The 26,440-nt window shown below is 41.0% G+C and overlaps 2 protein-coding genes across 3 annotated transcripts; both read left to right on the top strand.

The window, feature by feature from the left end:
• Positions 1–7,170: 7,170 nt before the first annotated feature.
• Positions 7,171–19,182, top strand: LOC133403143 (collagen alpha-1(VIII) chain-like). Its single transcript, XM_061677748.1, has 4 exons — positions 7,171–7,215; positions 14,274–14,406; positions 15,554–15,800; positions 15,909–19,182. Exons 3-4 carry the CDS (start codon positions 15,557–15,559, stop codon positions 17,834–17,836), a joined length of 2,172 nt encoding a protein of 723 aa, XP_061533732.1. The 5' UTR covers positions 7,171–7,215; positions 14,274–14,406; positions 15,554–15,556; the 3' UTR covers positions 17,837–19,182.
• Positions 7,180–26,362, top strand: LOC133403160 (protein jagunal homolog 1-B). 2 transcript variants are annotated; one of them, XM_061677801.1, is made up of 4 exons: positions 7,180–7,215; positions 22,972–23,069; positions 25,529–25,601; positions 25,673–26,362. In XM_061677801.1, the coding sequence occupies exons 2-4, from the start codon at positions 22,981–22,983 to the stop codon at positions 26,060–26,062; spliced, it is 552 nt and encodes a 183-aa protein (XP_061533785.1). In that variant the 5' UTR covers positions 7,180–7,215; positions 22,972–22,980; the 3' UTR covers positions 26,063–26,362. The 2 variants fall into 2 exon arrangements, with proteins under 2 accessions (XP_061533785.1, XP_061533777.1); XM_061677793.1 differs by lacking the exon at positions 7,180–7,215 and adding an exon at positions 21,802–21,912.
• The last annotated feature ends 78 nt before the right edge of the window (positions 26,363–26,440 follow it).

The following is a 26,440-nucleotide window of genomic DNA, read 5'->3' as shown; positions in this document are numbered from 1 at the left end:
CCAATGTCAGTAAATACAGTTCGGTACTACATCCTTAAGTGCAACTTAAAACTCTACTTTGCAAAGCAAAAGCCATTTATCAACAACACCCAGAAACGCCGCCGGCTTCTCTGGGTCCGAGCTTATCTAAGATGGACTGATGCAAAGTGGAAAAGTGTTCTGTGGTCCGACGAGTCCACATTTCAAATTGTTTTTGGAAATTGTGGACGTAGTGTCCTCCGGGCCAAAGAGGAAAAAAACCATCTGGACTATTATGGACGCAAAGTTCAAAAGCCAGCATCTGTGATGGCATTGGGCTGTGTTAGGGCCAATGACATGGGTAACCTACACATCTGTGAAGGCACCATTAATGCTGAAAGGTACATACAGGTTTTGGAGAAACATATCCTGGCATCCAAGCAATGTCTTTTTCATGGACGCCCCTGCTTATTTCAGCAAGACAATGCCAAACCACATTCTGCATGTGTTACAACAGCGTGGCTTCGTAGTAAAAAAGTGCAGGTACTAGACTGGCCTGCCTGCAGTCCAGAACTGTCTCCCATTGAAAATGTATGGCACATTATGAAGCGTAAAATACAACAACGGAGACCCCGGACTGTTGAACAGCTGAAGCTGTACATCTAGCACGAATGGGAAAGAATTCCACCTACAAAGCTTCAACAATTAGTGTCCTCAGTTCCCAAACGTTTATTGAATGTTTGAATTGAAGGTGATGTAACACATCACTTTGATTTCTGAGTGGCAATTGTGAAGAAGAAACAATTTTCAGTTCTTTATTAATAAAAATTTAACAATTTCAAAATGGTAGAGGTAAATGTGCATACATTCCTGGAAGTACATTAAAAAATAAGGTGCCAATGGATCTACAAATATTTATAAAGTAATATAACATGCACATTTCTACTGGAGCAATGCTTTGAAAATATGAAATGTGGTTCCTCGTTACCTGCTTTGTCTGAATCGTATATAATGTCCTTGGCAATTTTCCACATAATGTATTGGCAAAAGGCGGCCTTGGCAGAATTGTCTATTGTACTCTCCAGGATCACAAAGGTCATCAGCTATCCGGATCTCGTTCCACATTCGTCTGGCTCTGCGTAAAACTCCCTTGCTCAAGATGGTGTCCATGAGGTTTGTCATGTGCAGTTATGACAGACACCAATCCGTTAAACAGGGATGCTGAACAGTTGGAGGAGCTTCACCAGATGATGTCAAAACCTGGACCTGGGGTCATGTCGCAGAAATGGCTTCATCACAATATGAGATTACTCTAAACTCAGTCTGTCAACTATCTCCTGTAAAGCAAGACATTATGGTGATTAGATTTTGTGAAATTGTCTTTCCATCCATCCATCCATTTTCCAAGCCGCTTATCCTCACAAGGGTCGCAGGAGTGCTGGAGCCTATCCCAGCTGTCATCGGGCAGGAGGCAGGGTACACCCTGAACTGGTTGCCAGCCAATCGCAGGGCACATATAAACCAACAACCATTCGCACTCACATTCACACCTACGGGCAACCTAAAGTCTTCAATCAACCTACCATGCATGTTTTTGGGATGTGGGAGAAAACCGGAGTGCCCGGAGAAAACCCACACAGGTTTCAAGTTACTGTAAAAATGGGTTTGGTGAAAAAAATAAAATAATGATTTTGTGACAGCTCAACATTTTTTGCTTATGACAATTGGAAGTTTTGGTACAATTTTTAGTTACTGTAATTGAAGTTTACAGTAACTTATGCCAGTAAAATCTTTTGGGGTCAGCTGTGACCCAATGGTTAAGATCATCGCCTGCCACCGTGGGGACATAGGCTCAAGACCCCGACCAGACTATCCACCAACATCTCCCGGACTCACGGCTGTGGTGTCCCTGAGCAAGACACCAGTACCCCAAACTGCTCCCCGGGCGCTTAAGCTGCCCCCTGCTCCAGTGTGCTCCACCAACAAGTGTGTGTGTTCACTGTCATGGGTAAAATGCAGAGAACAAATTTCGTGTGCATGCATGCATGTTCATGACAATAAAGATGATGATACTTCTTCTTCTTCTTACACCTGTGATTTACAGTTTCTATAAACATGTTTTTATGTAAATGCATTTGTACAAATCATGTGACCATTATAGAGTGCATAGTGTACCTCTTCGTCTGCTACCCAGAGATGTACTCGGCAGTGTTGTACCTGTTCGTTCAATGAACTTAGTTCATATTTTGTGCGAACATGAACTGAACTTAGTTCATATCTGCCTGATGAACATCAGAATCAGAATCATCTTTATTTGCCAAGTATGTCCAAAAAACACACAAGGAATTTGTCTCCGGTAGTTGGAGCCGCTCTAGTACGACAACAGACAATCAATTGACAGAGAACACTTTTGAGACATAAACACATTGACAAAAAAAACAGTCACTGAGCAATAAAGGGTTTCTTGTTATAATTGAGTTCATAATTGAGAACGTGCTCATTCTTGCGCCAAAGAACAGTTTTCAAACAAAAGTTCATTTTCATTCAAGAGTGCCAGGTTTTGCTAGTGAATTCCAGGAAAACCTGTCTAGACACACTATATACGAGCCTTCATATGTCAGTGGATAAACGCTGTATTTGGCAACCGTTTCACTGTGGCCACAGCCGCCATTCATGGGAGGCACGTCGCAGCTGCGTGAGAATATGAGGTGCATTCGGGACACTAAGTAAATGGGACTGAAAGTGTTCTTTTGTGGCTCTTTTGTAATACAGTACATAATTGTAAAAATAGACGAGGCCTACTAGGAAAATTATTTGCATCAGAATGCTTTTTTAAAAAATCTCTGTACGATCATACTGTCATGATATAGAATTTATTTTGTTTTGTAATATAAGAATAGATTAAATAAAATATTTTGTTAATATAGTCAGCCAGAGCTGCAAGGAATGCAGTTATCAATGTCCTTTCACCATCGTTCCTGTCATACTGTGTTGCATGTTTTTGTTTGCACATTAAGGACAAAAGTCCTGTTTTTGATTGAATTTTGATTGAATTCCTCGTTTTAAAAAAGACCATTCAAGCAACACGTTTTTCCTCATGTTTTGCAGGGTGAAAGATTGCAGGGTGAAAGCTGCAGCTGACTACTAGTGTGGCCTGAATGGGTGGCAACAATGGGAAAATTAAATACTAGTATTTTAAGGGGAATAGTGAGAGAAAACCAACTATAAACTAGTTCATTTTTGGATTGGTGAACTGAACTTTGAACTAGTTTGTGTAGAAAATGAACTTTTCCAACACTACTCGGCCAGGGATTGTAATCAGCCGGTGTCACCAATAGCTCTTGGGAACTCTGAACAACAAAGGATATAACTTCACGGCACATTGCCTCTATATAACAATGTGTAATATTGATATTTATAGCTTGTTGCTAAATGGGGCTAGTAATTAATGATATATAACGTTCAAGCTAATAACTTTCTAAATATAATGCCACTAGTTAGTTTGGCATTTATATACAGTATGACAATTATTTTAATTTTTTTTATTTACCAGTGAAGACGACATAGCGAAAATGTCAAAGTTGCTTCTACAAGGTGACCACGGTAAAGTCAGTTAGTGACCTGCACGTGTACGCCTGCGAGAGGCGTGGATTCGGCCAGTAGTGAAGTGAGGCTACATTCAAATCTTGCCACTAGTTTCAACACCACACATTTCACTTTTAATATATTGCATTGATTATCAAAGTGTGGTACCAATAGTGGTACGCGAATAAAATCACAAAATTAAATGTTAAAACTGGGCATCATGTTACATTGGCTTGAGCATTTTTCAATCCAGTACATTATATTTAAGTACAGTTCAGTTGTATTTTACCTTTAAGTACAATACATCTGCATTTAATCTTTCAAAACCTTTTTTCCTAAAAAAATTTATTCAGGTACAATTTATTACTTTTGTGCAATACATTTAAATTGAATCATTAAAGTACAGTCTTTTATGTTTATAATTAAGTGCAGTATTAATGGTCAAACTGCCTAACGTTACAGTGGCTTATAATATTGAACATACTTTTTAGGAATATAACCTTTATGAACGCTGGCGTAGGACGCTAGTGTATTCTAATGTTGGTCATTATCGTGGCACTTGGAGGGCTACGTGTAGGTATGTATTTTTTTTAAACTGGTGCTTGGTTTAAAAAGTTTTAGAGTAATTGGTATTTGCTTTTACAGTCCTTTTAAGTCCAATTAAATAATATGGACAGAAAAGAGAAGAGAAATATATTGAGGAATCAATTACAATTTATTGAAGGATGATAATTCAAGACAATTTTAACTCTGAGTGATGCTCAAACCTACAGTTAATAATAGTGTCTCCGCTCTCACTTCATCACAGATTCTGTGCTTGTGGCTGTACAGCAGGAGTGTCCAAAGTCCCGCCTGTGGGCCATTTCCTTCCCACCATCTAAATATGGTACATTGGAAGTGTGTCAATCATTAAACGATCCAAATGTGCACAAATTCACCTCTTGCTTCCTTGTTTTCCACCAATCACAAGACACTCTCACAATCAGCCAAATTGGTCATGAAGGTGGAGTTACACTATTATGTTTGGGATCCAGGCCCACTGACGATCACACATTTTACCACATGTTTGGGAGAATTTGTTATGGTCCGATGAAACCAACGTTGAACATTTTGGCCATATTGGCAAAAGATATGTTTAGCACAAACACAACAATGCTTATCACCAAAAGAACACCATACCTACAGTGAAGCATGGTGGTGGCCAGGTAAGAAGCATCACGGTTTGGGGCTGTTTTTCGTCAACTGTAACTGGGGTCTTAGACATGGTGTAGGGAATTAGGAACAGTTAAATATACCAGTCAGTGTTAACGCAAAACCAGGCTTCTGCTCGGAAGCAAAATAAATGTCAGGACAAGCCTAATAGAACATCTGATATTTATTTGGGGTTATTCGAAGGTACTTTAAATGCTGGCAGATGTGTGCTGACTCCCATTTCACATGAGTTTGAATTTGATTGGTTAATTCTGAGCACAGCCAAATCCTCGTTATAGGATAGGTTATAGGGTGTGCACATTTGTGCAACCACATTATTTTGGTGGTTTATTTTTACTTCCTCTGTCAAAAAGATAGGTTTTGAGTTGTACAGGTTACAGGCTACATTAATGGTGGAAAAAAGTTTGAAATTATTCATCTTGGTCATCTTTTTTATTATCACAATAAACCCGACATTTGAACAGGGAGGTGTTGACTTTTTATACCCGCTGTAGCTACAATGTGTTGAGCCATACAGACACATGCTCCAAGGTAAATGGCGCAAGGATCATATCACTAGAATACACTTTTAATTAGAACCTGTGCAATGTCAGGCATTTATACTTGTTTTACTTATATGGTATTGAGGAATTAGCTTATTGTTTATTTTGGGAAGCTTTTAACAGATGCTCCCTAATGTGGCTATAATCCAAGAACACTGATCCTGTTTTGTTCATCTGTTTTTCGATGATTTCTCACTTGATTCTATCCTGTTTATTAAGAAGGAGAAAAAGATATGCAGGGCGGTTGAGCGGGACACGATAGTTCATGTTGATGCTTTACACATTGGGGAAGTTACGTCCACTGTAGAAATTGGAAAGATTTTCAGGTTATTTTCCGTGGGCCTGTACTTCCTGTTTTGATTGGGTGTCTAAATGTGAAGAGAAAGTTGCAGACAAAAGAACAGTGAGGCGATGTAATGACTGTGAAACTCTATCTAACGATTTCCTCACTGACCTTGTAGCTGAATTCCTCCACATGTTTTGTTTCAGAGTTAACTAGCTTATATTTCTCTGATGTCATAATTTCCCTTTCTTACCTGATGTATTGGCCAAAAGAAATGAATCCTTTAATTTTTCCCATAAGGGGGAATTCAGTTTGGAGAGATGTCAAAGTGAGTGAGGGTTTAGTGCCTTGCTCAACAGAGTGAGTACTTTGGGAAGACTCGGAAATTGATCTTGAGCAATCAGTGCCAATTTCCCCTTATTTTTGCCCTTAGAAGGCCTCAGTCTCAATAGTTCTGTACAGTAAATGACCCTCTAGTGGAGACTGGTGTGCACTACAAAAGAGAGGCCATCACCCTGACCACCAAATGTGAACAGCAAATCATTCATTCATTCATTTTCTGTACTGCTTATCCTCACTAGGGTCGCGGGACACTAATCTAATTTGTATTTTTGTTGTTGTTGTAATTTACAGGTTTGGTGTTTTAACAAAAAGATGGAGACTAAAGAATAGTGTGCACTTAACAAGATTGTAGCCTTTTCTACAAGATGTCAATATATCGCTTTGCATGAGAAAAAAAACTGGAACAAACTGCGGGTATGCATAGCTGTGAGGTGACAGTTTCCCTGATGATCATGTTGTCTCTGCCATGTGCTATGTTTGTTACACCCTCATAAAATGATGGATACAGGGAAATAATCAACTATTTTCTGACTGCAAATTGGCAGACGTGTTTTCTTCCTGAAGAGGCTGAAGTGAAATAAAAAAGCAACAACAACAAAATATTACTTAAATGTGAACCAGTTGTTCAGAGTGGGAAATGACACCTTGAAATAGGCAAAAAGTTGAGCAAAAGTTCAAACCCTCAGTAAAATTGCACATGGATTGCAAACCAGACGAGACTAGATTACATCGTCTGGTTTGCGAAGAGAATTTTTCCTTTCTCTTTTTTTTTGATAAAATGTCATTTTGATCACATGCAATCATCAGCTATTCCATTAGCCACGCATACACAGTAGAATACAGTTGGATTAATGTATGCATTTTGTGAATTTTGATGAACACTACAGAGAGATTTTCATGATCCAAGTTAATTTGCAATGTTGTATAATTGCAATTGATCATACAGAGATACGAAAAGGCTGGTTACATTATTTGGCTTCATGAGGCAAGGTTGTATTGTGTATAGGCAGAGATTTGTATCTTGTATCAGATTTAGCTTATGTAATCGGAAACAACTTTATAGCAATTTAATGTAAATTGAGGCAAACCGAAGTAGATTACAGCACTGTGACTGCCTTTCTGCAGTTGTCCGTTTTCTGCGCCTTCTTCCTTTAGCAGATCTTGTGGTTCTCTTTGTATTTGGGCTCCCTCCTCTCCTCATGCAGCTCCTCCCTCTTGCACATAAAAGCCTCACCAGTACGTATCAAAGTTCTGAGCGACATCCACCCAGTTGTATAGCAACAACACGTGACGGTAAGAGGTGCATCACCACTTTGTTTTTAGGTTGTTTTTTGTTTTGTGTGTGTGTTATTGGCATGTCTGGCAGCTGCATCCTATTTTCTGCATTGTCTCTTTGCCAGCAAAACACTGCAGAGAATTGAAATGCATCAGAAGTTTGAAAATATAGAGAAAAGAATGACCGACTAATAAGTGTGGCTTTGTGGCTGCAAAACTACATTCTTTCTGTATCCAGAATGTGAAGTGATCATCATGCAGGCCCCACAAGTTGACAAACGCAGCCGTTTGTGTCTGTATCACTGTCTGTATACTTTTTTGTTTGTGCAGCTGCTAGCTCAATGTACATTGGTTTGTCCCTCTGTGCATTGATTTGGATGAATTGTTGTTTGGTGCTTGATTTGATTAGAACTGGAGCTTTGATTCAAGAACATCAACAGAGCTCATGAGCACCACAAAAGAGAATACTAACCATACATTTTTCAAAACATGTCATCCTGGAGGTTAGCTGCTGTTGCGCTATTATTGGACAGGTGCCCCTTGTCTTTAACGGGTGCAAAGGGGGACCAGACGATTCCTTCAGCAGGGCCAGCCTTTTATGTTTGATGCCTTCTTAATGTCTTTGTCTGTGCCCCACTCTCGCTCCCGCCTCCTGACAGGAAATGTTGATGTAGCATGGAGAGAATGTGCTTCTTGATCCCACCACCATGTGTCTGTGCACCACTTTCTTGTATCCCACTTGCTACATACAAATGTTGCATACAAATGCTCCTCTCCTGCAAGTTGGGTTGGAAAATTTCTGTTTGTAATCATCTCATCCTTGTGTTTCGCAGATATCGAGCATGTTGTGTTCTAATATTTGACACCGTAATTACAGTATTTAAATGTAGGAACATTTAGCCTCATAGCAGAGGGAGAATCGTCATTCTCTGGGTGGTGCAGGCCCAGTCCAAAGCCAAGAGAGTGTGGTAGGAAGATTTACCCACCTCTTAATACCACTACTACCGCATTGCAATTATAAAAACCATCAATATTATACAAAAACACAATACAGTATAAAAACATGTAACTGTACCATGTACATCATCTGTACATCATCTGGACATTCACAATCAATATTTATATAATAACATTTTATTTATTTAAAAACATCCATCCATCCATTTTATGAAATAATATACATAATACTCACCAAATATGCTGATTATTAAATGCGTTAATGTTTGCAGATCGCTACAGATGAAGTTGACTGTAACAAATTGTGCTCTGACCAACCAATCAGGGTGACAGAAAAATGCTGACATCATCGCTGGCCATCTTGTTGGCCTTGTGAAGGCAAATTTGAAATATGATTGGTTAAAGCAGCAGCAAGAATCATTTACAGTTCAACCTCGATAGAATGGATTAAAAGGGGCCGGGTGTCGTCCGATGTAGCCGTTTGTCCATTACATTGAAGCACTTTTTTAAGGCCATATGCACCAGTATTACTGTACAGTACTGGCACAAAATGATTGTTTTGTAGGTTTTCTTCGTGGCCAAAAACGTCCAGTATAGCACAAGGTTATTGGAAATAATCAAAAAAAGTTTGAAAATGCTTGAAAGTTTCACATTTTATCCAAACTTACCATGTCGTGCTTGGTCATGGTGACATTGTTGATGTACAATACTCATCATAGGGGAGTCGCCTTCATAAACCGCGAGGAATTACTGTGCTTCCTGGTTTCAAATCTGTTGCCAGAGGCAAACAGCTTGACAAAAAAAAAAAAAAAAAAAAAAGACTGTGACTGTACCAAAAATATAGCATGTTCTAGACTCCAGAAACTTGTTTTGTATTCCTCAGTTAACAATGCCGCTCTCTCTCGCTCTCTCTTGCGCTCTCTCTCTCTCTCTGCGTGCATCATCACATGCCCTCCACGTCTTTTGGAATTTGATCTCGTAATATTGTATACCTGTGAACCGAAAATACATCAGTCCCATTCTCTGCCTGCATTGCACTACAGCGCCAGTAAACAACAGCGGCCAATTCTGGAACTAACAGACTTTGTTAACAGCAGCTCAAGTGACAAATGGAAACTATTTTTGGACATATTGATCAGTCCCGACGGTCTGTTTTATCCGATATCTGCCATATTGGGGTCCGTTTTATCGAGGGTCCACTGTGGTTAAAGTTACATGAGCCAGCAGTCCTGATTCTGAAGGCCCCTGGCAGATTGGATTGCAATGGCAAAGAACACATACAGGCTGAAATCTGAATGAACAAACAAATCTAACATCCACATACATGTACTGGAAGCAGTGCAGCTAAGAGAAACTCTACAAAATGAGAAGAGGCTGTTGGGAATAAATAAATACAATATCGAAGAACAAATATTAGAATTGTGGTTGAAAATGTAGATCAGTACTTCCGATAGTGTTTAGGCCAAATTTGAGGCCTTGCTGGCCCTAACCACTCACCACTGGTCGATTCTGATCTTTAGGTTGTCATATCTTGTTATAGCAACTGGTCAGGTGTCACCTTCATGCTGCAGCACGTTGCATGAACTCAGTAGTTTGACATGTTTTACAAAGCTTGACGGCTCAGGAAATTAGTTTTTTGTTTAGGTCAAGGAAAAATGAAGCTCTGTATCCCTTTTATGCTGGAACAGTTTTACTGTGTCACAGTGGAATTTTTAAAATGCCACTGTGGTTTCTTTGTATTCTGATGGATATTTATTGAGAATTACAGTCGTTCAGTAGAACAGAACAGTTTTTAAAGGGGTGTGACAGACAAAACTAAGGAGAGAGAGTGAAAATGTAACTAAATAATATAAGAAAAGAAGACAACAAAAGACAAAGCACTAGCTGTAAACAAGATGAGGAAATTAAAGCATTATATAACTAGTACAATGACACATTGGATACGAGTGTTGCATGGGTCACAAGTGCGGCACCCTGTGAGGGAAGGACAGGACTGGAAACGACGGGGACAGGAAGGGAAGCAATGCAGGACAGGGATCGTGGACCCGGCTGTACAACTGAAATGTGGTTTGTATTTTTAAAAGGAGAGAGTTCACATCTGTAATCCGTTGACAGGTAGCACAGCCCAAAGTGTACGCCAATGACGCTCAGTAGCTATGGGTGCCCAGCACAGTTTCTTCAAATATAATTAGTTGATGGATAAAATTCAAACATTCAAAATAGTGTTGAAGGAGCACCACATCATTTTGCTCTTTGTGTTACACATCCATACAATTAACAGAAAAATAAAACCCACATTGAAAAATAAAAACAATGATTGCTTGCTTATGAATTTTCTTCCTCCAATTTAGCAATCAATTAGATTTTTTATTTAGATTTGGTATTGTATTGTAACCAGCTGCTTCTTTGCAGTGTGGAAAAACAATTAGCCCTGGACAATAGCTCCTTTGTATTGCATATTTAAATCAAAGTTTATAATCTAGAATTAAACAAATGCAAGCTATAAACCTCAGAATTTCCCATAATTTCACTGATCGCATGTTATTTTTGGCCCATCAAAGCCGTAAAACACGGAGGAGTACCTTTGGGACCCAGTGCAAATATGAGATAAAGCAACCACATGAGGTTCTGTCAATGAATTATGGGTGCCAAATGTGCAGTGCAATGAATTTGCTTGTTGGCATTTGTCTGAAAAAAAAAAACTGTGGCTAGACGTAAGGTGACTTGCGGTTCCCGGCACTTCAAGGAAATTCTGTTAATAAGTCAGACACCCTCTGTGTGTTTTGCAGTGCAATTATGTGCATGTAGCCGACGTATATTTCCGCGCCAGTGGTTGAAGGGAGCTGGAATAAAACACATGTTACTTGGCTCGTCAGACTTGTAAAAGCAACAATATCGAAGTACTTTGAGTAGCTTGAAGTTAGAATGGCGCCATACAAGTAAAGCCCGTTTACCATTTACATGATATGCAAGCTGTGACTGCTTTCACTTTCAATGCTGTTTTAAAATGGCATCATCAAAGATGTATGTACTTAAATAGAGTTGAAATATAGAGTTGTGCTCCTTTCCACTAAAAATACAGCTGGCCAGTGCACTCACGGACACACACAGAGGTGCATATCCCAGATGTCTTGGCCGCGGTTCTTGTTACCATCAGCTGAGTGTTGCATGTCAAATGTACTCTGAGCTCCAAGCAAATGCTCCAAAGACTGTGCTTTTTAAGTAGTCCATCTGGAACTGGTAAAGACTATTGCATCATGTTGGGGTTATAAAAGCGTCTGCAAGTTGTTGTTTTTTTTTTTTTTGCAAAATATGACAGATCATCAACATCATGCAAAGAAATAAAGGGAGCTTTATTCTGGACTCTAGTATATATTGGCCATAACAAATGAGGTTGATTGATGCTGTAGGTCCTGATGGAGACATGCTGTTCTCTTTCAGACAGTTCACATTGATACATTCTTGGATATCAGGTCTAACATGTGTTTCAGGTAAAAATGCCTTTCAAAGCTCTGCTGTCTTACTTGTCATTGCACATTTTTAAAGTTTCTGTATTTCCCAAACTTGCTGTTCTTTGAGTATAAAGGAATGATGATGCAAGTGAAGGACTAGAACTGTTAACTTCCAAATGCTGTCAGAGTTTGGACTCAGGGGTGCACATAATTTTGGTCTGGTTCTCAAAGGACAATCAGAGCTTCGTGCTATTTTTTTCCCCTGACCCACAGGCCTCATAGATCAAATTAAAGACTTATTGTACATCTGCGAAAAGTTCGGTCCGCGGGCCACAGCTGGCCTGTCCACGGTTTGTGATCAAAATAAAATGTAAAGTATGTGCCGCTTTTATTTTGATGTGTCGTCTGTGTGCAAGGTGGAGGGAAGAGGGGACTCTGCCCGGGAATGCTTTGCGAGTCCCGACTAAGAATGACTAACATGAGTTAGTGGTTTGTGCTCATAATGTCCATCCATCCATCCATTTTCTGAGCCGCTTCTCCTCACTCGGGTCGCGGGCGTGCTGGAGCCTATCCCAGCTGTCATCGGGCAGGAGGCGGGGTACACCCTGAACTGGTTGCCAGCCAATCGCAAGGCACATACAAACAAACAACCATTCACACTCACACCTACGGCCAATTTAGAATGTCATCACACTTTAATGATACAAAAAAAAAAACATTAATCGTCACTGTATAGATTTTTTTGTGAATGTTAATTAAAGAGTGATGTGATGATAACATTTGTAAAAACATCATTTTAATATGACTGATTATAATGGTTTCTCGCATTTTTCATTTCCTAATTATAACAACAGAGCTAAGTAGCTGATTATTAAAACAATTTACTGCTTTATAAAAAAAAAAGACAAATTCATATTTAACACAATTAAGGTTAGCATGTTGTTGTGGCCCTCGACAACCGTTTCAGGTTCTCACATGGCTCCTTCAAAAAATGAATTGCCAACACCTGACTTGCAATATGGGACCAAGCGATCAGCTGATTTGCCACACGCACCGATTTCACGTAAAGACATATTTTGACGCATGCGCAGCGAGACCAAGATCTGCCACCTCGTCAGCGGCCCCTGCGCGCTCAGTTACCATTGCTGCCCCGCGAGTGTCACCGTTTGTGGAGAACGCTCGCGGCTGAGCTCTACTGAACTGAGAAAGAGAGGTTCCACGGGGTACGTTCACTCAAACGATTTGTTCGTTTAAAGACACTACTCGCGGCCCGTCTGCTCCTAAATTTAAAACAAGAAGCAACAAAATGGTTGGTACGCCAATGCACAGCAGTAACATTTAAATCTGGTGCGCGTTTAATAGCTTCTGTGCGCATGCGCAGCACATATGTGGAGCACTGTTTTTAATAAATCGAAGAATTTCGACAATAGTCTTGTTTCATGCACAATATTAATATCTTGTAGTAAATTATTTAAGTTTCAGTTTATAGTTCATAATTTTCAGGAATCATATGTCTGAGTGTCTGTGTACTTGGAAATTTATTGGGCTTTTTGTGCCTCATTTTGGACAGCCTCAACAAGTGATGTTAAGTGTACTTTATTGTTTTTATATAATATTAACGACAGGTCACACTTATTATGGCCATTAGGAATGTTAAAATATCCATCCATCCATTTTCTTTACCACTTATACTCACTAGGGTCGCGGGCGTGCTGGAGCCTATCCCACCTATCTTCGGGTAGGAGGCGGTGTATATACTGAACCGCTCGCCAGCCAATCACAGGGCAACGTTAAAATATAAATGAAATTTTTTTCTTATACAGTTGATAAAGGTTTTTATAATCGGAACACTTCTTTCTTACTTCTCAAGTCACTGAATACCTGGATACTTGACAGCGAAAGTGAAGATTCCAAGAGAATGAGGAACAAGTCAATTATGGTTGTAAATGACACTGGCTTATCTAGACTTGCAATTTATCACAAACCTTAAATTTTTTTTTTGCAAAAGCCGAAGTGTATCCAGATGCTTAGGCTTGAAGTTCTCCAGCTTGTCAGGTTTAATTTTCCCATTCACTGTCCTTCATTTTGTTAACCCTGCTGGTTTTCCTGTACCTAAGCAGGATCTTTAGATGAGGGATGTGAAACGGTATGGGGTTCTGTCCATGGTGCTGGATCTTTATGTTGGAAATCAGATATTCTTCAGATGCTTGTCGCAGTGTTTACAATGTTAGATTTGTTACTCTTGTTAAGTGATTAAGCCAATGTCCACATTGAAAACACTAACCGGCCAGAACATTATGACCACTTTCACGATCTACTAATGAGAGCCGAATTAAGAAATTATAAAAAGAAAAAAAAAATGGGAAAAACAACACAGTACACATTTCTAAATGTGACACCAAAAGTACTAATTCAACAATGTGTTTATTATCGCAGTTGTAGTTTCATTGTTGTACAACAGAATTGTGCTATATTAAGAGCTGAGTAAGTGTGCTTCTTCTAACCTCGTGTGTATCTACCTTTCTTTCTATGTAATCTGTGCGCACCGTGCTATGTATCTACCGATCCATCGCCATGACAGAATGTTCAGAGAACATACTGTACATCACTGCATAAAGGTAAAGATGGTACAAGTTGATCATGAACCTGCCATTCATTTTTTGTCAGAGTTGAGACCTGACCAGAGTCCATACATGGCCACTGTCCCTCTCAAACCTTGGAAACGTGTCAGTGAAGCAACCTAATGTAAGGCAAGGCAGTGGACAAAGAAAGATACTTGGCAAGGAGAACAAATCAGAACGTAAGTAAACATGGCATTTTTAGCTGCTGCGAACTTTAGGAGTCAAATTTTTGCAATTAACTTGATTTTGCTTATTGATCAGTGTTGAGTTTGTTTCCTGAAAATGTTGAAATATCAGAACTTGGGGGGAAAAAAAGCCAATCTGGAAAGTATTCACAGCATTTCACTTTTTCCACATTTTGTTATGTTACAGCCTTATTCCAAAATGGAAATTCCCTCCCAAAGAAAAAATTCTACACACTGCATCCCCTAATGACAACACTTTTTTTTTTTATGTATTACAAATTAAAAAAAAAAAAAAAAAGAAAAACGGAGAAATCATATGCACTTAAGTATTTACAGCCTCTGCTCAATATTTAATGGTGCAGCTTTGGCAGCAATTACAACCTCAAGTATTTTTTTTAGTATAATGCTAGAAGTGTGGCACACTGTATCTTTGAGTAGTTTTGCCCATTCCCCTTTGAGAAACCTCTCCAGCTCACTTAGGTTGGATGGGGAACAACGGTGCAAAGCCATTTTCAGATCCCTCCAGAGATGTTTAATTGGATTAAAGTCTGGGCTCTCTCTGTGCCACTTAGGACCTTTACAGAGTTGTCCCGCTAAAAAATAAACTCTCGCCCGAGTCTGAGATCATCATGATGACGTTGCTGTACATTGCTGGATTAATCTTTACTCAATTCTGACAATTCTCCCAGTTCCTGCTGCTGAAAAAAATTCCTACAGTATAATGCTGCACCACCAGGGATTTGAGATTAGGGTATTGCCCAGTTGATGAGCGGTGCCTGGTTTCCCCTCAAACAAAACTCACCAAACTCTAACCCTCACGCCAAAGGGTTAAATCTTTGTCTCATCAGACCAAAGGATTTTGTGCTTTTATGATCTGACAGTCCTTCAGGTGCTTTTGGGCAAACTCCAGGTTGGCTGCCATGTGCCTTTTACTGAGAAGTGGCTTCGGTCGGGCCACTCTACCATACAGAATTGATTGGTGGATGCTGCAGATAGGGTTATCATTCCAGCTCTGAAATTTTGAGGGAAAAATACATTTAATCAATTTTGGAATAAGTCTGTGACACACAATATGTGGAAAAAGTGAAGTACTGTGAATACTTTCAGGATACACTGTACTTACTTTTTTTCTCTACCGTAGAATATGACTCCTAAAGTTCTCCATCACATCCACCTACTCATCGCTGTGTTCCATCTGGCCTGCGGTGGCACATTCTCCAGAAGCAAAACAAAGTCGCAACAACACCAGGCCCAGCCACACTACAACGATGGCCATTCACAACAGCTCTTCTTAGGGAATGAGATGCCTTTACTGGGTCAGTATGGCATGGAGCTCCCTCAGCTTCCATTTGAATTGGGCAAAGAGCGGCTATCGACAGAACGCAAAGGTCTCACATTTTTTATTTAAAATGAAATAATCACTAAAGAATTTAGGCCTGTCTATTAATCTGTATTGAATCCTCACCTCTTATGACCAAATGTTCATTATTTTTAAGGACAAACATTCGCCAGAGGAGCCAAAGGTCCACCTCCCCCTGGTCCTGCTGGAGAAGGTTTCCGCATTGGACCTCAGGGAGTTCAGGGCCCACCAGGGCCTCAAGGACCACCAGGGCTGCCAGGACAGGGATTGCCAGGAATACCAGGAAAAGCAGGTCCTACTGGTCCTCAAGGGTACCCAGGAATAGGTAAACCAGGAAATCCAGGATTGCCTGGAAAACCAGGGGGACATGGATTGCCTGGGCCACAAGGTGACACAGGACCCACTGGTCATGAAGGAGCAAATGGACTTCCTGGCCCTCAAGGACTTCCAGGTCCACCTGGCCTACCCGGAATCTCAAAGCCAGGAGGTCAAGGTCTGCCAGGACAAGTGGGTCTTCAAGGGGAGCCAGGTCAAAGAGGTTCTCCAGGGCTTCATGGCCAACCAGGCCCCAGAGGAGAAAAAGGACTTGGTATACCTGGTTTGTCTGGGTTGAAAGGACCGAGTGGACCACCAGGCCCACCTGGACATGCTGGAATGCCAGGGATTGGCAAACCTGGTGTGAATGGTCTTCCTGGGCAGCCAGGAATGCTAGGAAAAGCTGGTCCTCATGGTGAACCAGGACCAGTGGGACCACCTGGTGAGAGAGGCCACCCAGGGCCACCCGGCTCATTGGGAATTGGAAAACCAGGGAAGGATGGATTTACAGGCCAACCAGGGCTTCCTGGAGGCAAAGGTGAACCAGGCTTTCCGGGGTTACCAGGAAGTCAAGGTTTGCCTGGTTATGGCAAACAAGGTTTTCCAGGACCCAAGGGTCACAAGGGACACAATGGTTTTCCTGGATCACCAGGTCCAAAAGGAGAAAAGGGTCATGAAGGCCTTCCAGGCGTTATTGGTCCTACAGGTTCTAGTGGTAGACCTGGTCCACCAGGCCCAATGGGGCCCTCAGGTAATATTGGGTTCCCAGGACAAAAGGGTGAAGATGGTGATGGTGGCCTGAAAGGAAATCCTGGATTAAAAGGGGATTTAGGATTACAAGGCCTCCCGGGACGCCCAGGCTTCATAGGTGAGGTAGGGCAACCTGGACTGAGAGGATTTCAAGGACCAACCGGCCCCAAAGGCGAACCAGGTAACAGGGGTATATTTGGCCCCCCCGGTACTGCAGGATTACCTGGCCCAAGAGGAGAGGTCGGACAACCTGGTGATAAAGGCCACCAGGGACCGCAGGGGATTCCAGGACTTTCAGGACCAGGTGGACCAATTGGACCTCCTGGTATGCCTGGTCAAAAAGGAGAAACAGGCCCTCCTGGAGTACCTGGCTATCCTGGTGAGGGAATACCTGGACCTGCTGGTCAGATTGGTCCTAAGGGAAGCTCTGGCCCTATTGGGCCTCACGGACTTCCTGGACAACCAGGGCAACCTGGACCTCCAGGACCACCTGCAACATATCCTGACCTTGGACAAACCCTTCCAGTATCTGGTCCATACAGTGGTCAACAACAAGTTTTCAAAAAGCCAAGGAATGGTGGCTACATAGGTAAAAATGCCTTGGAGATGCCAGCTTTCACTGTAAAGCGAACCGATCCATTCCCTCCTGTTGGTTCTCCCGTGATTTTCGACAAGGTTTTACACAACAGTAATCAGGATTACAGTCCTCAAAGTGGTGTTTTTACATGCAGCGTACCAGGGGTTTACTATTTTGCTTACCATGTCCACTGCAAAGGGAGTAATGTGTGGGTAGCACTAATGAAGAACAATGAGCCCATGCTGTACACTTACGATGAGTGCACCAAGGGCTTGCTAGATCAGGCATCAGGTAGCGCTGTACTCCCTTTACAGCAGGCTGACACTGTGCATGTACAGCTGCCATCTGAACAGGCAGCGGGACTTTATGCTAGCCAGTATGTCCACGCCACTTTTTCTGGGTACTTATTGTACCCAATCTAAGTGAAAACACATGTATTTAGAAATGACATGATTGAAGCAGGAATTGTACAAATTACAGTAAGTGAAAATGTTTTCATGTGCTATTGCAACATAGTCACAGTCTTTGTTTGATATTGCAATAAAATCATTACATCTGTATTTACATATGAACGAAGTGTCTTTTACAGAAAGGTGCTGACCAGTCTTATGTACAATAACTGTCTGCAGCTTCATAAACATTTTATTTGATAGTTTCGAGGGAGCAAATATGTCACTGTCTAATGACAGAGATGATAGATTAAATGGCTGTCACTTACTCATTATTGTTGACTTTTTCTTGCAACTTTTCTTAAAATGCTCATGGCATATTAATGAAGAGAAACATTTGGATTTGTGCTGCAGAATCAACTGCTTTTATTTGTAATACAAACTTTATTAATTTATTTTACAAATACTGTACATGCACAGCATGCCAGCTAGTAAATCCTATCTACATTGTTTGATACAAGTCTTGACTTGTGGATGCAAAGTGGAAAAAGTGTTTTCAGCGTTTTGCCCAAACAAAGGCTGTTGTACTAATAACTGCAGTTAAATATTTTTCCTTTTGCCAAGCAGTCGTGGGAGATTGTTGTTTTGCTTCTAAAATGGAATACCCCCCCCCCACACACACACACAAATGTGTTTGACTAATGGTTATTTACGGTATTACTTTAGTATAGTAAACTTGTGATTCCATACTGAAGAACAAAAATGTGAATAATGCGAAAAGTGTGTAGGTGAAGATACAACCCCAATTCCAATAAAGTTGGGACGTTGTGTTAAACAAATAAAAAAAATAATATAATGATTTGCAAATCATCCATCCATCCATTTTCTGAGCCGCTTCTCCTCACTAGGGTCGCGGGCGTGCTGGAGCCTATCCCAGCTATCATCGGGCAGGAGGCGGGGTACACCCTGAACTGGTTGCCAGCCAATCGCAGGGCACATACAAACAAACAACCATTCGCATTCACATTCACACCTACGGGCAATTTAGAGTCTCCAATTCATGCATGTTTTTGGGATGTGGGAGGAAACCAGAGTCCCCGGAGGAAACCAGAGTGCCCGGAGAAAACCCACGCAGGCACGGGGAGAACATGCATATGATTGAGCACACAGGCGGGGCCGAGGATTGAACCCCGGTCCTCAGAACTGTGAGGCAGACGCTCTAATTGATTTGCAAATCATGTTCAACCTCTATTTAATTGAATACTCTACAAGGACAAGATTTTTAATATTCAAACTGATAAACTTTATTGTTTTTGGCAAATAATCATTAACTTAGAATTTTATGGCTGCAACACGTTCCAAAAAAGCTGGGACATGGTCATGTTTACCACTGTGTTACATCACCTTTTCTTTTGACAACATTCAATAAACGTTTGGGAACTGAGGACACTAATTGTTGAAGCTTTGTAGGTGGAATTCTTTCCCATTCTTGGTTGATGTACAGCTTCAACTGTTCAGTGCGGGGTCTCCGTTGTCATATTTTACGCTTCATAATGCGCCACACATTTTCAATGGGAGACAGGTCTGGACTGCAGGCAGGCTGATCTAGTACCCGTACTCTTTTACTACGAAGCCACGCTGTTGTAACACATGCAGAATGTGGTTTGGGATTGTCTTGCTGAAATAAGCAGAAAATACGTTGCTTGGATGGCAGCATATGTTTCTCCAAAACCTGTATGTACTGTACAATACTTTAAAAAGATTACTTTCAAAATGTAGCGTCAATTCCCCAATAGCTGCTGTATTTCCTAACTTGTAAACTCCAATGTAAAGAAAAAGAAGGCTAATGAGGCAGAATTTAAAATAAAAGAGGCTGTAAGGTACTAGACCACTTATCAGATTTTTTCATCAGAAATAACAATAATCCTGTCATTAGAACGGATTAGAGTACTAGTTTGTTCAGATCCAGTCTCTGCATGCTTGCATATTGGAAAGGAAAGTGGAAGGTGTGACCTGTCTATAAAAAATATATAATGCTATTCAGAATTTATGATTGAGGGACCAATCGGATTTGTCTGGATATATGTAGGAATAATAGGTAGTACAAGGGAGAGTTTCATACATGAGGTCCCAGGTAAGCCATTTTTGTGTTACAAAAAATATGTTTCAAGGTAAGTGCTGAAAACGTGCAAAGAATGAGAAGAATATAGTACTGAATTGTTGAGCTATAGCTTAAAACTCTTCTTCACCATCTCAGGTGGCCGGATTTTTTTTGGCCAGGCTAAAAACTAACCCTGTGACGAAACCGGGCTGTGGCACGAGTTCCCTCCCCCACTATATAAACCCCAAGCGCCGTTATTCCATGCAGTGCCCATTTCCCGTAATTGCCACTTCCAGTTGACCCATGACTACCGTACAATTGGCCTTCAAACCTCTGTGTGCCTACAACTCGAAAAAATGCCTTCCCTGAAGTGTAATGTGTTTTGTGTTATTTGGACTGAAGTGTGTCTGCCCCCACGTGTTGCATTGCGAGGCAGCAGCAAACTGGAGAGGATCTGCTGTCCCTTGCCAGCTTGCAGTTAAAATAGCCACCAGAGGTACAGTGCAATGGCGTTAAGGTCGACATTTGCCAGCTGCAAGTTGTGGGGTGAGGAGGGAAAATAAATTGTCCATCCGGCCGCTTAGGTTGCAACCTTCGGCAGCCACAGCAGTGCATTGTCCCGCTGAATTTCAACAGGGAAAATTGTCCTGGCGATGCGGCTGCTGCGGCTGCTGGTTATTACGGCACGGCTCAGGCTTCTTCTCTGCAGCTTGTGGGAGCAATGTATGTTGTTGGGAATTCTCCTCCCAGTTTAGGAGCCGTTGAGAAGGCACATATTTGATTGACAGCTGAAAGTTCCAGGGATATGGGGTTTTCAGAGCATTCACCGACACGCTCACAGCGTCTGCAAGCTGAAAGAACGTCTCAGTTCTTGACTATTTTGAAGGCAGATTTCACACCTTGCGATTTTTTAAATTTATTTTTTATTAATTCATTGTGCGACTTTTTAACAAGACTCTTTTGTTTACAAGATAGTTAAATGGGTCTTACTGGGACTTTAACCCTTTAGTGGGAAAAACAAGACAAAGGTTGGTGTTGAAAAGAAAAACAAATGATCGACACAAGGTTGACAGTTGGGCATACTGGAATAAATACAACTCTTTATTTTGAGAAAACATGAAAATGGGACATTTGAATAATGAAATGGAATCGATTCACAGTCCTGTACTTAGGGTGTGTAAAAACTATGAGAGTGGTAAGGTATGCACCAGAGACATTTAATATAAATTTGAGAAAACAAACAAACGATAAAATCATTCGACATTCATTTGAATTTTTGAAGAAAACAAGACTAAATAAAAGAATCCAATCAGTCATGTCAATGAACAGCTAAATCAAGTAGTTCTCAAAGTGTGGTAAAAGTAACCACTGAATTAAATGTTCAAACTGTGCATTATGTTACAGTGTTTCAATCTTTTTTTTTTAAAAATCCAGTACAGTACATTTGTTCAGTACGGTTCAATTAGATTTAACTTTTAAATTTAATACGTTCACATTTAATCTTTTAGCACTGTGTGTCTTTATTTAACTTTTATGTGCAATAAATTTTAATAAAATCATTATTTGAGTAGTTTATATATATATATATATACATATATTTTTCAGCACAATGTTAACATTCAAACTGTGTATGATGTTACAATGGCTTACAATAATATTGAAAATACCTTTTAGGAAAAGGCCTCTGTCTGGTTTATGATGGTACGCTCCAGTATTTTAATCTTGGTCATGTTGGTTGTACTGTACTTGGAGAGCAAGTATTTTTTGAGGTGGCAAATTTGTGAACCACTTTGGCTTAGTCAGTCAGCAAAACCAGTACTCATTCCAGAGCGATGGGGGCTGTAATGCAGTATTATAGTTTGCAACCACCGTTATGAACGAAGAAGAAGTCTGTCTGGCCAATCATAGTTGGAAATGTCAGCCGCCTTCCGCTTCCGCACATCGACGGCGTTGGCCAGTTCAATCAGTTCACACCCCGACGAATAATACGAAGACCTGGAAGTAACATGTAAGTGCTGTCATGTATTTATAATCTTAAAATATACATTTGGATCATTTTCACAGCACATTAGCGTCGACAAGTGCTCCAAGCTACGCTAACTGTTAGCCCTTTAGCCATCTGACCCAAGGTAACCCGCAACACAATAAATGAATCCGTTCTTTGGAAGTCGCACTTGTTTAGATGTGCTAGCCATGGCCTTTTCAGTTAAATCATCAGATTTAATACAGATATTACTGATAGTTAAGGAGTGTAACAGGGGGAAGGAGGTCTGACCTCTAAATGGGAACTCGAGTAGGCTACTTGGCTGTGAATAAATCCATAGTCTCGGTTTGGACAAAAGTAATCGCTACTAGTTGGAGAGATGCCAGTCTGCATTCTGACTACGTTCAAGGGGCCCGTCAGCAAAGCACCGAAGCCCCACGCTCCTCCACTCAGGAAATTTAAAAATCCAATATACCATGCTGTGTAATGCTATTTGCGAGTACTTGCTATATTACAAATGTTTTGTATTTAAGTACTGGTTGTTCCAATAGTGTACAGAATGTTTCCCAACCACTTTATTTATTCACATTGCCATGACAAGCTCTAGTGGCGTGTCCGATATCGTTCACTCTCACGACTCCCTACTCTCCAAATAGTGAGCTCACAACACGGCGCTCTGTTAATGACGTCACAGCTGTCGCACAATAACAAAGGAGGCTGTTGCACATTTAAAACGAGATGATTTTGTAAACAAGTACGTGGAATGTTTTTTGTTGTTGTTGAAAAGTTACATTTATACTAAAAATTCACTCCCTGCGTCTCTGACGCATCTAGCAATTCTTCTACTTCTTTAAGACGGAATGCATTATGGTATATCACGACTCCGTGAGGGACCATGAATTGGTCACTACATTTGCTATGCTTTGTGGGAAATTTTGAATGAACTATATAGGGCACTGAATTTAATCACTAAGCATTCAGACACCGCTACAAAATGGTTTAACCACTATATAGTGCACTATATATTGGTTAGTGAGTGATTTCGGACACAACTTAAGACTTGTGGACTGTCTTGTCACTCAGAACTGAGCCATGGCTTCCCGGGCAGGACCGCGTGCAACGGGCACAGATGGCAGTGACTTTGAACACAGGGAGCGAGTGGCCTCACACTACCAAATGAGGTATGTCCCACTAAAGTGCTATTAGTGATTTGCTGATTTTTATTTCATCCTTAATAGGGCCCTTCAACAATTCAGGATGCAGCGAATACCACAATTCATGCAAATTCAATCAACATAATTTCATCCAGTTACTGCAACTTTTCTGCTAATTAAACTGGAGCTTTCTTTCTGTGAGTTCCACCAATCATACTGTAGCAGTCACCCATGCAAATGTAACACTACATCACCAAATTCACTTCCTTGTTTTTTTGGTGCGAAACAACAGGTGTGTGTGACATTGCCCAACAAAATATTCAGCTAAAGGGAGTGCAAAATTTTCTGATGTCCAAGTAGCACCCTGTGCAATGCTGTGTTGGAGCACAAATGAAAATCATCCATTGACAAACACTTTTTTACTGTAAAATAAAATTAATGGCGGCATACTCACCTGTTTCTGTATATGTGAGTGCTTGTGATGAAGTGCAGCTAAATTTGTGTGAGAGCATACTGTATTATACCATGGTCTTGGTGTATACTCGATTCTGATTGGCTCAGAAAATTACATCGGTTGGGACCCTTCGTTTTTTTTTTTGTCCTGTTCGGCTGTTAGGTAAAGCAGAATGGAAAATCTATATCCCTTTTATGCCGGAACAGTGTTACTGTGTCACAGTGGAGTTCTTAAGATTCCGCTGTGGTTTCTTAGTATTATAATTGAGGTTTTATTGAGAATCAGACTTGATCAGTCAAACAGAACAAAGTTTTAGAAGGGAGAGAGAAACAAAGACAAAAGACAAAGCACTCTTTGTAGATAAGATGAGAGAAGTAAATCATTACATTATCGACAACAATGAAACATGAAATATGAGTGTTGCATGGGGCTATAGTGCTACACCCTGTGAGGGAAGGATAGGACAAGATAGAACAGGACAAGGACAGGAGAAGCAGCATGCACGACAAGGGTCGTGAACCCGACTGTACAACTGAAGTATGGTGGGATTAATTATGTAAATTATAAAAGTCTACAGGACGAGAGTATAAGTGAGGGGATACACAAGCGATTTGCATATTCATGAGTTTTTTGTCGCAGTAAGTGTGTGACCCCACACCCAGTGAAAGAGTCCTAGGGGTGTGTGCCTGCTAGAAGTGTCCTTTAATTGCTGTGGCCGCACCGCGGAGGCTGAGGACCCCACCCAATCAATTGAGGGGCGGGATCAGGCCCAGGGGTCCACCAGAGAGCAGCCCTGTGGACGGGACACGTCCCACACCGAGGGACCCAGGGCGGTCCGCCGACCCCACTGAGGCTCCCCGACAACTGGCCACCCAGTGGGAGCCGCAGAGACCCATTGTGATTCCCCCCCGCCCCCGAGCCGCAGGGACCGCGATGCAGCCAGTCCCCGCCCAGCCCGAGTGCGGGAGAGTGTTAGGTGGGGGCCCTTCGAACGTCAAGTAGTTCCAGTCGAAAAAAATCATTACATTGTTCCAATTGATGCGTAGCACCCTTAATTTGCAAATTTATAACAATAATGAGTGATTTAATCATTTCTTTGATTAAAGATTGATTAAGTTGAAAAAAGGTTAAAAGTTAAAGATTGATTAAGTGTTTCAGAACATGGTTAGTGTTTTAAAACAGTGTTAGTTTTAAAACAGGGTTATGGTTTCAGATTTTAAATGAGGCTAGGGTTTCGAAGTAGGGTTTCAAGACATGGTCAGTTTTCAAAGTAGAGTTTCAAAACGGGGTTAGGGTTTCCAATTCGGGTTGAAAGAGAGTTATGGTTTCAAAACAGGTTTAGGTTTTCAATTAGTGTTTCAAAACAGCGTTAGGTTTTCAAATTAGCATTTGAAAAGAGGATTTCAAATCAAGGTTAGAGTTCTACAATTATCAAGGATTAATGGCTTTCACAGAGGCAACCGTCTTCTGCTGCCTGTCTTTTCATTAATTGACAACATAATGGCATATAAAGAATCAGAATGATACACATCTATCCATCTGGAAATTAGGGTCTGGACAAAGTATGGAATTTTGAAATCTCAAATGTGTAGGAACCCTGTACTTTGTATTTAAATGCTCCATTTAGTCTTTATTTTAATCTGTTTAATTATTTACGACTGTAAATCATTTTGTCTGAGATGTACTCGCCACCTTCATATTTTACCAGCATTTTGTTGTTAATAATTTATTTGTGTGTGTTAATGTCAAATTCGATCTGTCTTTAAAATATAAAGTTGAATGTGTAATGTAATGGGGTCCTTAAGTGTGTGAGACATCACTGAGTAAGGCAGAGGAAAGAGAGCTCAATGCTAATATTTAATCACAACAAAAGCTTAAAATCACATCTATCACAGTTTTTGTCAAATGCTCTGTGAAATCATACATTTTAGGCCACAATAACCCCCCCACCCCCCAAAAAAAGCCTGCAAATTCTTGAAGGGGCTGCTTATTAATCATGCCGTCTTGTGTCGCTTTGTGTCTGTGTGCACAGCGTGGCTCTGAAGTCTGAAATCCGTAAACTCAACATCGTCCACTTGCTGATCTGGATGCTAATGGCCGCTCAGGTAGAAATTCACTCACTTATTTTAGCGGTATGTCAGCCGTGCTCCTATTAAAGTGTCTCGTTCTGCATCAGGTGACAGTGAGCCATCTGAGTCTGGTGTCCCACAAAACAATCGCTTCTCCATACCAGTGGGAGTACCCGTACCTCCTCAGCGTTATTCCCACCGCCTTCAGCTTCATGGCTTTGCCACGTAACAACATCAGCTACCTGGTCATCTCCATGATCAGCGCTGGGCTTTTCTCCGTGGCGCCGCTCATCTACGGCAGCATGGAGATGTTCCCGTTTGCTCAGCAGCTGTATCGACACGGCAAAGCCTACCGTGTCATCTTTGGTTTCTCGGCGGTGATGGTCATGTATCTGGTGATCGTCATTTCCGTGCAGGTGCACGGCTGGCAGATCTACTACAGCAAGAAGCTTCTGGATCAGTGGTTCACCAGCACGCAGGAGAAGAAGAAGAAATAAGTTCACGCAGAGCATGCGGAGATTGTCTCTGTGACCTTGGGAAAACAAACTAAGAAGAGGGATTTGAGTCCAGAAATGAACTGCATATGGGGGGATGATTGAGTAATTGGTTGGTGGTGGACTGATGCATCCCAATCTGAGGCAAGACTCCGCCAAATGTTGTTATCCTTTTTAACCCTTTGCAGTTTATTTGCATTGTTTTCGTCCAAACATTCATTCCCTAAGTCTGCTGCTTTTGATGCATACTTGAAACCTTCTGGCATTTCATCATTAGCTAACTATAATAAATTCTTAACAACCTCCTGTTTTCTGTCAAACTTGTTAGTTGTGAAATTTTTGCAGCAGTTTAATGAAAGTCAGCATCATATAGCTGAATGC

Source organism: Phycodurus eques, chromosome 1, assembly GCF_024500275.1.
Source record: "Phycodurus eques isolate BA_2022a chromosome 1, UOR_Pequ_1.1, whole genome shotgun sequence".
Classification (NCBI taxonomy): domain Eukaryota; kingdom Metazoa; phylum Chordata; class Actinopteri; order Syngnathiformes; family Syngnathidae; genus Phycodurus; species Phycodurus eques.
The sequence above is the reverse complement of the archived record's forward strand: the minus strand, read 5'-3'. Positions and strand labels throughout refer to the sequence as shown.